This window comes from Dipteris shenzhenensis, chromosome 21 (assembly GCF_047967505.1).
Source record: "Dipteris shenzhenensis isolate YYH24624 ecotype China chromosome 21, Dip_SZ_1.0, whole genome shotgun sequence".
Taxonomy (NCBI): Eukaryota; Viridiplantae; Streptophyta; class Polypodiopsida; order Gleicheniales; family Dipteridaceae; genus Dipteris; species Dipteris shenzhenensis.
This window is the reverse complement of record NC_141616.1, coordinates 45,406,443-45,422,545: the sequence shown is the minus strand read 5'-3', so window position 1 is coordinate 45,422,545 and position 16,103 is coordinate 45,406,443. Positions and strand designations below refer to the sequence as shown.

Sequence of the window (16,103 nt, the reverse complement as noted above, 5' to 3'; positions counted from 1 at the left end):
AGCTCTTGGCGAGGCATTTGGAGCTGAAGGGGTAGTTGATGGCGAGGAACCATGGTGAGGCTAAAGGAACGCCTGATGTAGCTCAGGTCCCGAAGGTGAGGCTAAGGGAAGGGAGGCTCTACCTTGGAGGAGAGGGGACCTTCCATTTTTGGGCTTCTCTCATCCTCTAGGTAGAGCAAGAAGAAGGGGAAAGTGGAAAGGAGGCTCTGATACCACATGAAGGCACATGGTGGAGAAGGGAGAGAGAGAGGGTAGGCTAGGGAGAGAGATAATGATACTCAAAGAAAGACATAATGAAATGGAAATGAAATGACTAAGCAATGAACAAATGAAAGTACTCACATGTAGACCAAAGAGCTTGTAGCTTGATACTTGATTGATTTGACACTAGACAAGTACAGCTCTTATATAAGAGCACCACACACATATGAACGTTTACCTATGCAGATGGGATAGCTCCCAATGTGACACGTGGCATCTGTAGGACACACTAGACTAGAACTCACACTAGAACACACCAAACTGACTCAACTTGGCTTCATATTCTAACACCTATATCTAGCTATTCTTCAGCTAAGTTAAGCTCGAGCATTTATGTAAATGTATCAATAACATAAGCAAAGGTTCAAAACTAGCAAATTAGCAGCTTTATGAAAGGAGAGATCATAACCAATCAACTGTTGACATCACTTCAATCATTTCTCTAGATTTGCTAGCTGTAATAAACACTGATAAATAATAACAATAATGTTCATAAATGACAGAAAGGAAACCTTCAGAATTTGAGATGTAACCAGGTCACAATGTAGCTCTATCCTAATGTTGAGAATCTCCTATGATATGTCTTGAGTTTTTGTCTCAGTATGGCATGGAAGACAGTTACCAAAAACCAAAACTTTGATAGCTCCACTTTCAATCTTTGAATTTACGGGTCAGAGAATGGGGCCCAGGGAATTGAGACCCTTAAAGATACTGAACTCCCTCCTATATCAAAACTTCCACTTCCAGGAAATCCTGTAATAGTGGAGAACACATTGATTGAGGTAAACACAATTCACAGACATAACATCAACTAGTCAAAGCCGAGAGGTCATCCCACCAGCCACTACAAGAATCTCCCCTGTGATGTAGGACGCATCATCTGAGACAAGAAAAGCCACAGCCGAAGCCATGTCACCAGTAGACCCCACTCTTCCCACGAGGGTTTCAAACTCAATCATCTGTTTCTGCAGTCGAAAGGGGTGAGTAATTGAGAATAAACGCTGAGTTGTTTGGAGAAATAGATAAGATGTAGAAAAGAATGAAAAGCAAGAAAGCATACTATCTTGGGATCTCGAGAAAGGTAATCTGCAAAATGTGTGGGTACAAACCCTGGTGCCACAGAGTTTACACGCACATTTGGTGCGAGTTCCGATGCCAAACCCTGCAAAAAGCCAAGGATTCTCATATTCAAGCAACCCCTGATCACAATGATAATACAATTCCTAAAATATTAGCTTGGAAGCATTGCCGCCCTTGTTCCTGGCAAGGGAGGGGGAAAAAAAATGTAAAGATGTCCTAGTGCAGAAGGGTGAAAAAAGAAAGGGATACCTTAGTCAGTCCAAAAAGTGCAGTCTTTGTGATTCCATACATGGCAGCATTTTTATGAGGATTATAACCAGCCACAGAAGATATGAATACAATGGAAGCTCCTGCTGCCAGATGAGGTGCTGCATCCTGTTAGCAGTCCATGAAAGATACTAATGCACATATCAGACTGATAATCTTACACATTCCACGTCAAACCTCAGAGAGATTGGTTTCTTCCCAAACTTCCAAAATAGTTGCGTACATACCTGAACAATAAGAACACTGGCTTTAACGTTCACTTCCCATAGCTTGTCCATCGCAGACTCTGATATTTCTAAAAGGGATTCTACAGATGGGCTAACAGCTGCATTGGAGACAAGAATGTCTATCCGGCCATACTTCTGAAAAATATATCATTTCAATTATTGAATTTGCACAGGCTTGAGAGAGGTTATATAAAACTTTCATGTAAGTCTTTCACATGTTTGAGAGCGTCCATGTAAGTTTTTCACATTTAAAGATACTTACTGTGCATATGATGCATTCAATAAATCCAGCGACTAGTCATTTGCCAATACACGTCTCAGAAAACAGCTAGGTTCTTTCTTTCAATTTTCCTTCACACCATGATAACTTTTGTATCAGGATTTCAACAGCCAGAAATTAATGAATGTGCGTGCCTAAAGGCCAGAAAGGAGGGTCAAAGTACCACAATGCAGAATCGATCCCACCAATGAAGATAAATTTGACCATGACACGCAATTCTCCACATAATGAAAAGTATACAAAAAATTTCAAACTGGACGTAAGAAAAGTATTCTAAAAATTAGTATATTTAGTCTTTAGTATCTAAACAGGGATTCTGGTAAAACCCAAACGTGATAATTTAATCCAGTGAATCTCTAAAAATTTCTTGGAGTCTTTACAATTTTCATAAGTTTCCGAGCTACCAGATCGTCTTACAACAGAGTACCTCATGTAAAATGAGGTCATGTACATGCTTTTATGACTTAGCCTTGCCAAATCGCAACTTAAAGCTGCTACATTTATTGCGAACAAACCTCGCAGCTTGAGAGCAATGTAAAATTGTAATAACAGTTTACAAAATATGGCATTGCTCACTTATCAACAAGGTATGAAAACAATTTTGAAAATGGGTAACTGACCCCAATATACAGGATGCTCAACTGAGTTCAGAACATACAAGGAACTTAATTCAGCATACTTGACTCCAGAAGGCATGATATATAGGAGGCTCCCTTGCCTTCACAAGACACACTATGGGAACTTCATTCCATTTACTTGGGATCCTCAATTGACTCTGGATGATAAAGGGCACTCACTTGACTCTGAAGGTACTCACCGAACTCCACAAGACACAGTATACTCATCTGCTCAGGCCAATGCCTGACCTACTTTTTACTCTCTATGAGCAGTTTCTTGTCCAGGTTTAGAATTACCTGCCACACTCCAAGAGAATTGCTATTGTGACAAACTTCAGCAAGTCATTCTGAAATTCATGGCAAGGAGTTTCTGACACTCCCCCACCTGTTTATTCAACCTCTCGGACTGCCTTACGGGGATTGAGAATGCTGCCCAATGCTGTAGGTAATTCCTGCCAAAAATGACCCCCTCAATGACAATCTCTTGAAGAAACCCCTGAAGCTTAGTTGACACATGATTAATGACTGCCAAGCAGCCCTTAATTTTGAATACCATGTATTGGTAGGTTGAGGGCAGTCACTATAAATTCCTAAAGCTTAGAAATTCACGTCCCCATGAGTAAAGTTTGAAGCTTTCCACAAAGCTTTAGGCAGAACTTCCCATTTGTTGATTGAGATCACTCTTGTACGCCAATGTATTATTTAATTAGGAGGGTTAGGGGCACTTTTTCCTTCTAAGATATTCCTCCTAACCACAGCTAGTGGTTGAGTTGGTAGCACAATCAGTTTTGACTCACCCTCAAGGTTTGTTGCCCAATAGTGTCAGATACCTAGGAAATAGGGTTGTTGCAATCCTCCTTTTATGCCATTCAAGCATTTTAGGCTTCTTCTCTACCTCCAACACATTCCCATGTTTGTTGCCCCTAGTTTTCTAGTCTTCTCTTACATGTTTTGGCTTCAAGACCTCAGCAAGCAGTGTCCCCATTGAAGTTATGACCTATGAGCTTGTCCTTGATATTTTCAGCAGCATACTAATGCTGCCCAAAACCATGGGGACAATCCCTCGTTAGGCTCACCCCGTGGTCAAATAGCATCACTTCCTTGATGTCCTGACTTCTTAGGTAGAGCATGATATCACCCAAGTTATGTTCACATGTCACAACATGTCATCAAAGTCTAGCTCTTGCTGAAAGATGGTGTGCATGGGATCAAGCGGTGCTCCCATACTGTGGATACGGGCCTAGTTGTATGAAGTACTCATGTATCCTTATTCCTCTAATGTACTAGAAGCTCCCTCTCCTTCCTTTCACACACTCTCTCTCTCTCTCTCTCTCTCTCTCTCTCTCTCTCTCGGCTATGGGAAAGAATGGAGAATGAAACCTCCCTATGGCCTCTTCAAGGGGAAGGGGAAAGATTGCTTTGCATAACATTTGGAATATTGATTTACTGCATAGATTTGAAAGAACAGAACTAAAATGTACAATCTTGCTTAAGAAAAGATGGACACATAGTTAAGGGGCCAAGACCTTCCCCCCCTCCCCCAAAATTGAGATACAAGACCGAGGTGTGAAGTACATTTTATCAACACTTGCCAAACTTGAAAGGACTCCGTCTATAGCATGAGCTATGTGCAAGACACGAAAATGAAGCTCAAGGCTGAGCAATAAGTCTATATACATAAACAATATCTCAAAAGATAGCCTAGCTAGGGTACTCAAGGTTCCAAGGGCTTTCCCATCCTAAGGGAAGATGCCTGCACACGCATCACTATTTTTAAACATTAGTGCTCCAAACAATAAGATATTTGATTCAACAAAACTGCCGTAAATCTTTCCCTGACGGAAGTGTTGGAGAAGGAAGATTAAGAGTGAGAAGAAAATCAGTTTAGAACTATTACTGCACATGACAAGCTGCCTCAGACATGTGATGAATTGTTGAGGAAAAGCTGTTAGTGTAGAGCTGCAATGGCTGATTGGAAAAGATCTCTAAAAGCCACTCCAAAAGTGTGAGGAAGGAGCTGCACCAAGGAGGGAGACTGCAAGACTGCATGGAGGAGGGGCCACACCAAGGAGCTGCTGCAGAACTGTGTGGGGAAGGAGCTGCACCAGGGAGGGGCTGCTGCAGGACTGCATGGGGAAGGAGCTGCAGATAAAGGACTACTGTAGAGCTGTATCCTGTGTGGTGAAGGAGCTGCAGAGAAAGGACTACTGCAGAGCTGCAGAGTAACACATCCATGAGTTGTCTCTTAATGTTATGCAGTTGTATGACTGCCTGCTGCAAAGCTGCATGGAGAAGGAGCTGCTGCAGGATGCTAGAGAGTATGCAACATAAAGTGCATGAGAGCATGTGTGGAATGAAGAGGGGGAGGGGGGTTGGTTTCTTTTATAGATGCAGGTGGGGGTCTACTTCAAACGTGGGAATTTATGCCCAAAATGGCATGGACAAATTGGCTCCCTCGGAAATGGTGGGCTGCATGGGGACTTGTTCCTGCAGTGACAAGTGGTGCCATGGGTCATGCATGGCCTTCTACATGTCCTATGTCACCTCATGGGCTGCCATGTGCTCAATTCATGGCTGCCACATCAGCATGCCACGTGTCACATGCTATAATTGTGGAATGAGGTTATTTTAACCACTCTTTATTTGCAAGACTAATAGTCCTTAGCATCAGCCCATCTGTATGTCAATTCGTATCTATGTTGCGATACTATTCAATCTGTGAATTAACCTATAAATCATCGCTTGCATCTTTTCTATTATCTTAGGTGGAGCTAGTGGAACGTGGTAGGTAATTCTGGCAACTATTTTTGCACAACCATGAAAAACAGAACTGATGACAATTTATCTTCAGTGAGAAGTCAGACGACCGTTTCTTTCTTCTCACTCTCTCACTCTCTCTCTCTCTCTCTCTCTCTGCACACATTAGGGCCCAGAACCAATTTGGGCTGGAACCCCCCTAGGTACTTTATTTCACAGATGAAAGATTTACAGAGAGTGAAGATCGGCAGCTCGAAGATGATCACAACGTGAGAAAAATCTGAAAATACATAGGAGAGCAACTCCTTCTCTTGGCAAGTGCCAAGAGTATAATTTCTAGCCACTATCTAAACGCAGGCCCTTCTAACTGCCATGGTTACGTGCTTTGGTAAGGTTCTTCCATAGCTCCATGAAAATAGGGTATTTTGACCCCTCTTGGTACCTCCATCAATTTAATGAAGCGCACCACCATGGCACCTATTAACCATTAGCTTTTGTATGCAAAAGAATAATCTGTAGACTAAACCTATTAGCTTTTGTATGCAAAAGAATAATCTGTAGACTAAACCTAGTCTTTGTGGGTGTCCCCTCCAAGCAAACCAATGTGCATGCCAAACATTGATTCTCTGGTTGACCGAGGTCGATCCTCTTTGACTATAATTAAGTGGCTTTGTCTAAAGTCAAGGCACCTTAATTATGACCAAACCTCTCCGACCGAAGTCAGGGCTTGAGGAAGTAGGGGCTGAGGGGGCGGAGTTTGGGGGCGGAGGTAGGGGGCGGGGGGTAGGGGCTGGGGTGGCAGAGAGAAGGGCGAGGGTAGGGGCTGGAATGGCGGGGGGGGGGGGAAAGGAGGGATAGAGGGTGGGGAAAAGGGCTGAAGGAGTGGGGGGAAAGGGCATTGACTGAAGTCAACCCTCTTGGCCTAAACCAAGTCTCCTTGACCGAAGTCAGGCCTTCTTGACTGAAGTCAATGCTTTGACCACTTAAAAGAACTCTTTGATCATAATTAAACATAAATGGAAAACTCTTGAATTATGATCAAATAAGAGATCAACTTGTACTTTACTTGGAGTATTTATAGCTTGGTAACATCCCCTCGGCTTTTAATGAGTTGACCTCAATTGAAAAGTCTCTTTGTATACCCAGAACTTGTGCATAGTAAGACAATATGTCTTCATCCATCCACTTGGCATTCAATGCCAAATAATTCTTGAACTTGATAAGGTATCTATAAAATACCTTGCCTTGAGGTCCCTTGTGTACAGTATGGTACATGATCTGCTCTAGTTGAAGGAACTCCTGGACCAACTCATCCACTTCTGGTGGATCTTCTATTATGGGCTCTGTAGGCTCTGGCCCTTGATATTTCTGAGAAGAGTCACATGAAAGGCATTGTGAATCTTCCAATGCTCTAGTAACTGCAATCTTTATGCCACCTCATTGATTTCATTTGTGACCCAGAAAGGGCCATAGTACCGGGTAGACAACTTGGCATATACTTTCTATTTGCCCTTAGGCTTGCGGAGCCTGGCCTTCTCAAATTTCAAAAGTACCTAATCGCCTCTCTTGAGGTCTAGTTTCCTTCTATGCTTATCTGTAGCTTTCTTTTATTTTTTCTTGAGACCTTTCTATTGGTGTCTGCACTTGGCCGAATGCCATTTGGAGGTCTTTGACATCCTGATCAGCTGCAAATATCTCATCTTTGCTCCCCAAGATTGGTGGCAAAAATACCGTTCCATATACGACCTCAAATGGGGCTTTACCTATGAAGGTATGAATTGTATTAACCGACTTAAGGGTCTCATAGGATAATTCACACTCTTTCGTCCAATGGAACACAATCAGCAACTTGTACAGGGGGCGGGATAAGGAGTTTTGTGAGAGGTCTCAAAGATACTTATAAGGTTGAGGTGAGAAGAAATTCTCCCAAAACCTTTGAAGAAGCAATTAAGTATGCCCAAATATACAAAGATACAATAAGGAAATCCAAAGCTGGAGCTTCAGAACAAACAAGTTTTGTTCCTAAGTTCAATAAATTTTTCAATTTGCAAACTCCACAGTGGAAGGTACTTTTCCCAATCTGATTTTGGGTTAGCAACGTAGCATTTCAAAAGATCTAACATTGTTGAATTTGCTACTTCACTTTGATAATTTATCTGGGGATGGAAAGAAGAAGAAAAGTTCATATTCATTCCCATATTATCAAATAAGGTTGTCCATGGTCATTCTGGGGTCTCTATCACTAACAATGGACTTAGGCATATCGTTGTGCTTGAAAATCTGAGCCATGAAAAATTTAGCCATATAATCTACCTTGATTGTCTTTTGTACTGGAATGAAATGGGCCTGCTTGTTGAATCTACCAATAACATTCCATATCCCATCATTTTTAATCTTTGATCGTGGTGGTAAATTAAAAATTTGCTATACTTTGCCATGGTGCCTGCAACTAGCCTATGATAACATAAGGGCGGTAAAATCACAACTTAGCAAGTAATATCCCACTGGCAACATAACCACAATAAATACGAAAACACAAAGGAGCTAGAATGCTTCTACTCAAAGATACAGTACACCGATTGGCCCCAATCAGCTAGCACCCGTTGTGGTATTTCTTTATTATTTATTTCAATGAAAACAGATTATAACAGGCCCTGTAAGCATCCAGGTCACAGCATAGCCTCTGCTTCCATCAAACTCGACCAATCATAACCATATAAGCATCCAATCCCCAGGCAAAACTCTTCTGACAACCTGCCTCTAGCTCTCACTGTGTGAATCACTCAACTCAACCCTACCTATGTTTTACGGCATCAATTCCATGGAAAGCAAGGCCAGAACTCAGTCCTTGGTTGTTATGGTGCCCCTCGACTAACAACTGGCGGATTGCAATGCACAGCAAGACACACTGACTGACCAATTGCGAGTAATCTTACTGCATAATCACCTGGAAAGCAGCCTTAACCCAAAATCTCAATGACAAGCCTTCAACGGGCCAGCAGCAACAAACCAACCACAGCATCCACAGCCTGGTCTCTGATAGAAATCACCAAGAGATAGTACCAGCCAGAAATAACGCAGCTCGAAAGGCCCAAAAGGCAACTCGTCCAGCTTGTAGGAGCTTTGGAACAGCCTAGAAGTGCCACATATCAAATCACCCCTGACTTGGTACACCCCAGGAGTAGCTGCACAACCCCAGAGCCAACTCGCCCTGCTATCAGACTTGAAAATCACCAGAGAACACCTCCAGATAAAAATCGCCCAGCCTTGTGGCCCATGGAACAATAGGAATCCTCTCCTGGTGAAATTACCTCCCTTCCCTAGTACCAGAATCAGCAGGATTCAGCCCTGCATGAATTCGCCTTGCCTCTTGACACCTAGAATAGCCAGAATACAGCCCTAGAAAAAATCACCTATGCAGAATGTGCCCCAAAACTGCTTGCAAATCCCCAAAGTCAACTCACCTTGGCCAGACCGAACCAACCTGGAAACAGTAGAACATGTATCAATCGCAATTTGCACTAGCAGATTCCTACATGCACCAAAGTAGGTGAAATCATTCCTTGACACTTTGCTTGCAATTGACCTGGCTGGCTCTTGATTGCACCTGAATGGGGCTATTTTTGGCCTTTGGACACAATTGGTTGACTTTTAAGCTTAAAATAGCAAATGGATTTTTTGGATTAAAAAAAAACTACCCCAAGGCACAATTAATACACCAACAAGTGCACAATTTGCCTAGGATCACTAGGAATTAATTCCCCGAGCCTGATACACATATCGGGACTCTCGAAATTCCCGTCGCACCATGGTCCAAGGTATTCATGCGTAAATTCAATTACGTTAGAATCTTCTAGTCTTTGAGGGGGTGACTCCCCTCGAAATGCATCTGAGAAGCAATATTTAAACTATTCAAGAAACTAAAATTTCTCTATCAACATCATTCAAATCAGCATGCATTTCTTTAACGAAAACCATGTACAATGAAAGTACAGATTTCATTGCTATACTAGTAGAAGCATCGAATACAACATGAATAATCTCCCCTCTATTCCTGGCAATGATCCGTTGCATTTTTACCCTATGTACAAAATCCAAGACTCTTTCAAGAAGAGTCAACTTCATATCCCTATGGTGTAACCAAGGCATTCTCAGAACTATATCATGATGCTTAAGAGGGAAAATGAAGAAGTCTTCCTGATCCATATAGCTATGTACATGCACACAAAATTTCCCAATCAAGCGAGAAACTGGCATAGGGTCCCCATGAAACATCTAGGACCCTGCTTAATTCGTTAGTCTTGATAGTTAGTCTAAGAGCCAAGTTCTCTGAATAAAATTATATGTTGCCGCTGGGTCCAAAAAATGTCTCTGGCCTTTTCCCATGCAAGGCATAGCTCTCTCGCTTCTAGGTTGCTAACCCGTCCCAAAACATCAGGGACTCCTCATGCCACTGGCCTTGCAGCTTCTTCTGCTCCTTTAAGGATAAAAGCATTTCAGGGCACTATGCAGCTATATGCCCCCCATTTCCACATCAAAAGACCTCTCCTCTTTGCAAAAATAGCAATTTGCTTAGGGGTAAACTGGGACTTGCCCTTTTATGCTCTTGCCATCTCAGTGCCCTTTGGCTTCTGAGGCTGGAATCCCTTTTTCTCATCCTTAGAAAACTCCTTCTCTGACTTGGAGAAATCAGGTTTCTTACTTTCAGTGGTCCTTGCCTGCAAAGATGACACACTGGCAGGGTCCTACATGTGCATAAGACTAGCTATAGAGTCTGACTGCATAATATCATGTATGCCTTTTAGACACTGGGTATTTACCACAGCCTGGATCTTTGGATTGAGACTAGCACTGTATTTCTTGAGTTGGATTCTCTTGGAGATCTTTTTGAAGGGAGCGACCTACATATAGGCATCCCAAAACTTCTCGTTATAGACCCCCACTGTATCCCCAGTATCCATATGCAAGCTCTCCCAATCACATTAGGAAAAAAGGGAGCTCATTTTGGGGCCCTGAGAGAAATCCACGATTTCTTCAATTTTCTTTCCTCTAAAATAATATAATACGACATAATCCCACTGACATATGGTGTAGAATTTAATATTTTTGATGTCACCGATGCATTCAAAATCTTCCAAAGGACTTTTGAAACACCGAAAACGAGCACTGAGAGGCCCCAAAAAGGCCAAAAAGGCTCAGAAAACCACATGTGCAATTGAAAGCGATAAGACAAGTTGGCAGGGTACGCGCCCGTGATGTCAGAAATACCAAATTTTGCACTGTATGTCAGATATAATAAAGTAGCTCAAGTGTCCTCATTGAATGCAAACTCGATGGTATTTCATTTTTTTCTTTTTCTAAATTTTTAAATGTTACGTTGGTCCTCCTTTGATTGGTGGAGGGCTATTTTCTTTTTAGGCTAAAAGGCCCCAAAATGAGCTTTAATTTTTTATAATGTAGTCCCTGAATTGTTATTGTTTAGGCATAAATTGTTTATAGAAGGCTTTCTTGAAGCCCTTCCCTTTCTTTGGCACTGAGCCATCTATTGTTTGAGTACTCCACCATACACTGGCTATCGTTATCAAATGCACGCTAACTATGTGCAACTTTGAAGACTCAGATAAATTCTTTGTACTAAATGCAGCATCAAACTGCCTCATAAACTGCATAGCCTTCTCTGTATAACCATATTGGCCATTAAAGGTGATAGATTTACTACCTTCTTTGAACTCTTTAGGCTTAGAGGCCTTTGCTGCAGCTCGCTTATGCTTAATCACCCCTTTCTTTGAGCCTTGGGCACAGGTGACCCAGATGAAGTTGATAAAGATGCCCTCAAGCACCAACAGATAATCGGTATTTGTAATGCTAACATGTTTAGTTACAAATGCAACAATCTTGCATTTTTCACCCAAGCCCTCATGAGATGGGATGATGCACTTGAGTTTCTCATACTTTTTAGAATACTATTTTGCAAAACAATGTACTATCCTCCCAATGTGTTTTGTTGTTTTCAAAGTCTGTTGTTTTCTTTTCCATGAGCAGGAAGTCCCTTTCTCTCAAATGACCCTTTTCCTTTCTTTGCTAAAATCACTTGTTTTTTCCAAGCTAGCAAGTCCCTTTCTTGTATTTACACATTTACACTTAGTTTAGCAAGTCCCTTTGTTCCTTATCCTTGTGACAAAGAAGCATATTTGCATTTGCCAAGTTGAACTTCTTTTAGGGGACAAAACACACACACACACACACACACACACACACACACACACATATATATATATATACTTTGAATGAAGCATCTTTGCCTTTGCTAAGTTGAGCTTCTTTTGGTAGAAAAAAAACTGTATCCTTTGAATGGCTAAATAAAGAGGAATCTTGGCCTCTTTGATTATGCATAGATTAGAGAAGGAGAATTGACTCGTGTAGAAACATTCTTTGTGAACTTAAGAGACTTACATTTTTATGTATGTGAGGTTAGAGCACATAGGGGTGAACAAATCTAAGTATTTCATTTGAAGTATATAATGTAGCTCCTTAGAGAATGTGTGCCCTACAAGCACAAATTCTTAAAAGGCTTCCTTCCATATAGTAACTTTATTTTGATTGAGCGTGATCAATCAGAGTTAATAGATGTGGAGTTCGATCTCTTGGCTAACCAATAATGTTAGCATGAGATATGCATCGAAAAGACAAATAACCATAAAGCATAGAAATAAAAGATGACATGGCAGTGCTTATCATATGCAAAGGTATGCATGCTAGTGAGGGGGTTATGCATATGTAGCGCTAATGATATGTCTTAGGTGACATGACATATTCACATGGTAGCTGATTATGCATATTTAGCGTGTGGATAAGATGGCAAAATCTTGCCATCTCCCTTTTTCCCAAAAGAGTGTGAGTAGCAGCAATGTCTCATGGATGCAATTTGGAGCAAGGCATATATGGTCCCTTCTCTCCTCTCCTCTCTTCTTTTACTTCTCTCCACTCCTCCCTTTTCATGCATCTTCCTCTCCTTATATTCATTCACCCTAATTTGAGCTTCACCTCTCCTTTCTTCTTCCTTTCCTCTTCCCCTCTGACTACGTATTACGTGATTTTATTCATTATTTTTTTGAGTTTTTACTTTCTCCTAATGAAGACTCTGTGGTTTTGTTGCCTTGTTTAATTGTATAGGTTTTGTTGGTTGATAACATAGTGTTGTATATCTTAGTAATAGCATTCAAGTTTGTGGTAGAGAAGATCATGGGTTTAATAACATTATTAAAAAAACCTCCCTTTTTGGGAAATATTAAATGTGTGTCCATCCCCTCCCCCCTCTCAACATGCACTGTGAATTTCAAAATCAAACTTAGACATAGTTTTAAATATTAACCTACGACAAATGTAGATCTGTGGAATCGATTGAGCCATTTATGGGACATTTATGCCCCCTTATTCTACTAATATTGGCCCCCTTTATGTCCCCTTATTCACAGGCTAATAATGGACCACTATGCATATGTACATTGATACATGCCTTACTAAAAAATGCTCCTCTATGTTGGCCCTCTATGCACACGCATGCATGCATGCGCGCGCGCGCGCACACACACACACAAATCAATATAAAGTACTAGCAGATCATATCATATAAAGAATGTATGTCCCCTTACTCAGTCAACTATGTTGGCCCACTATGCACAATATGTACATTATCACTATAGCCAAGTCGTCATATTAAAAATTCTTACTAGAGGTAAAGATTAAATGTTATGCACAATATAACCTAGTTGTCATATTAAATATTCTTATTAGAGGTAAAATATTTCTCATATTAAATGTTATGCACAATATAAATTAAGTAGTATGTGAAGAGTGAGAGTAGTGACGATGTGTTCTTTTTCAAAAGACATCCAAGAAAAAATGTGAAACTCTCCCCTCATCACCAAGTGGTGGTCTTTCTTGGCAATCTTGTCTTTTGCCACATGGCAAATGTCCATGTAGAGCAATGTGGTTTTTGCCTTTTGGAGCGTCGTCTCTTCACAACTACGAAGTCTCATTGTTTTGCTAGGACGGTTTGAGGCTCTCCATGAGAGTCGGAGTAGGCGGTGTCCATATGTGCCCTTCCTTGGTTCGTGGAGCCGCTCACAGCTAGCAACAAGCTAATAGGTTGGCATGCCTGGGGATAAATGTAGGGGTGTATGTTTTGTCCTATCTGAGGATAAATGTAGGGGTGTATGGTTTGTCCTATCCAGAGCTTTAAATAGGCTAGGACCCACCCCGCCACTCGCCGGAAAAGCTAAAAGTGCAAAAGCTTATGGACTTTCGAGGATCAAACCAGGACCTGTTCTGAGGTGCTTGTAAGCTTTTGCCACCATGCCACGCACCGCTTGTGCACAGATAATAACTATTTATAAACATATGTTTATAAGCTTCGATGATGTTGGGACCCATTACCTGCACTGGCGACAAACCAAAAGCCCCTATATCTATCATCAGCCAGTTGGCATAGCTCGTAACAGCTCGATGGCCGAATCTAGAATGCGGTCCTGATACCTTTATATATGGCGACGTTCTTACTTGTCTACTCTACGCGTGTGTGGCTTTTCTCCCTACATGATCATAGATAGCTACTTGTGTGGTAGCAGGTTTCATTAGCTCGTGTGTTGGTCTCTTGAGCAGTTATCTTTCTCATTTTATGTGAGTCTTTGCAGCTTATCATAAATCTCCATAAGCTTCTCTTGTGTTGTTGCAAAACAAACACGGTCGGGTTGAGCGACCTAGTCGTGTGATTTTTCTTCTATAAGTTTTGGTTTTGGCATATTGTCTCGGGTCTCTACAAGCATTCCAAGCATTTCGTATTGCATGTGAGAGTTCGTCTTAAATTTGGAGAGAGACTTGGCACCTAATAGTCTTAGGTTGTTTACAAGGAGAGCATAAAAGACATGTAGCCATTGTGTTCCAAAGTGCCATTTGAAAAGGCAGGTCTTTACACACCAAAAATCTCCATGCTAATCCATGATCCGTAGGTCCTGCCTCAATTCAACACTCTTGTGGGCAGCCAAGCTTCTATGTCCAAATATAGCCGTCCTAATCCATGATCCGCCAGTACTCCCGTGGGCAGCCGTCCAGGGACGGGCGCTGCAACACCGTAACGCTGTGGGCACCCAAGCGTTCCACTTTCGTGGCCTTCAAGCTCCTTTTTAGCTGCAAATCCGTAAATGCGACAAACAGTTGAATATTTTTTTAAGCATGGGCGCACTTAACAGCGCCCATGCTAAGCCGCCCAGTTGGCTGCCCGAAGGTTGGACAGCCATTTTGACGCTTCGGCGGTCCTCTCGTTTCCTTCCCCTGTTGCAGGTATGTCCAAAGTTTAGGGAGAACTATAGTTTGCAAAGGAGAGCGCCTTGGAAAGTTGCCGCTATTTGTGTAGTCGTTCCTAAGCCCGTAGACGTAAATTTGCACTGCATTCTTCGCATATATATCTCTCTTTGCAAAGTTCCATCGTAAACGAGAGACTAGAAAGACTTCCAATCCACGTTTTCTCCCGCATGAACGGGATAAAGGAGAGAGTTGAAGACACATAAAACTACATAAAATTGTAGATTTGCTCTAAGACAGTTAAATGCCGCTTATACCCTATGAGAAACTTATCAAACGCTTGCTCTAAGCTCTAGGCTCTCAATATTCAGAGGGACGAACGCTTACAGCAACAGTCTTTTCAACCAAGGTTTTCCTTTGCTCTCCGTTGGCTACATGGCAGACCATGCCAATCGCATCGATGTTCTGTGCTTTCAACGCTTCCACAGCTTCCTCAACATTTCTCTGCCCATAGAGATCATAACACCTATTTTTATTTCAAAGCTCACAAAGAATTGCTCTCCTAGAACTGAAGCTCAAAAGGAAGCGTAATTAAAGGTGGGAAGAACAAACAAAGGACCTGCTTTCGGGAGGAGACGACCACAGAGGCGCCTTCGGAGCCGAGGCGCTGAGCTATGGCGAAACCGATGCCTTGAGAGGAAGCAGTGATGAGAGCAATCTTACCTTGGAGACGACGAGGGAGAGCCATGACAACACATGCAACGAAGCAAGGTTGGCAAGTTGATTATAATATCGCGAGGCCGGCGTCGCAGCCGTTACATCGTTAGCATCGTCCACAACTTGAGGCCTTCAAACAAAACCATTGACGTCGAGTTAAAATATAGGGAAAACAAGGTGAATACAATTCAGCGGGCCTGCCGACGTCATATCGAATGAACTTAGATGGTTATGGCGTGTGGTGACCAGAAGCATCTTCTCCTGATGTGGCTGTAGCCTGGCGCTCTTTGCTTGGTCAGCGGACACATATCAGTTGGGCACCATAAGATAGTGATTCAACATGCTCCTTTGGGCCTTGAAGGCACCTTCCTATGGAGGAGGAGGGTAGAGATTAAGCACTATGACACATTAGAGGAGTTGGGCCCAGGACAGGCCCAGGACGGTAGAGATAGATGCAATGATACTGGACTCCTAATAAGAGGGACTGAGCACCACCAAGGACTCTGTACTATTGGTCTGGGCAATTTTCATGGACAAGAGTGCCTCTCAAGGTACAATTCGTGAAGCAGACTCTTTACCGCTTCCAGCATAGGTTCT

The 16,103-nt window shown here is 42.1% G+C and overlaps 1 protein-coding gene across 1 annotated transcript; it reads right to left on the bottom strand.

Moving 5' to 3' along the window:
• Positions 1-690: 690 nt before the first annotated feature.
• IBR1 (indole-3-butyric acid response 1) lies at positions 691-15,537 on the bottom strand. The gene is made up of 6 exons (XM_087392634.1): positions 15,409-15,537; positions 15,177-15,293; positions 1,836-1,970; positions 1,591-1,716; positions 1,322-1,423; positions 691-1,226 (listed from the first exon to the last, which is right to left on the bottom strand). The coding sequence occupies exons 1-6, from the start codon at positions 15,535-15,537 to the stop codon at positions 1,077-1,079; spliced, it is 759 nt and encodes a 252-aa protein (XP_087248760.1). The 3' UTR covers positions 691-1,076.
• Positions 15,538-16,103: the final 566 nt, after the last annotated feature.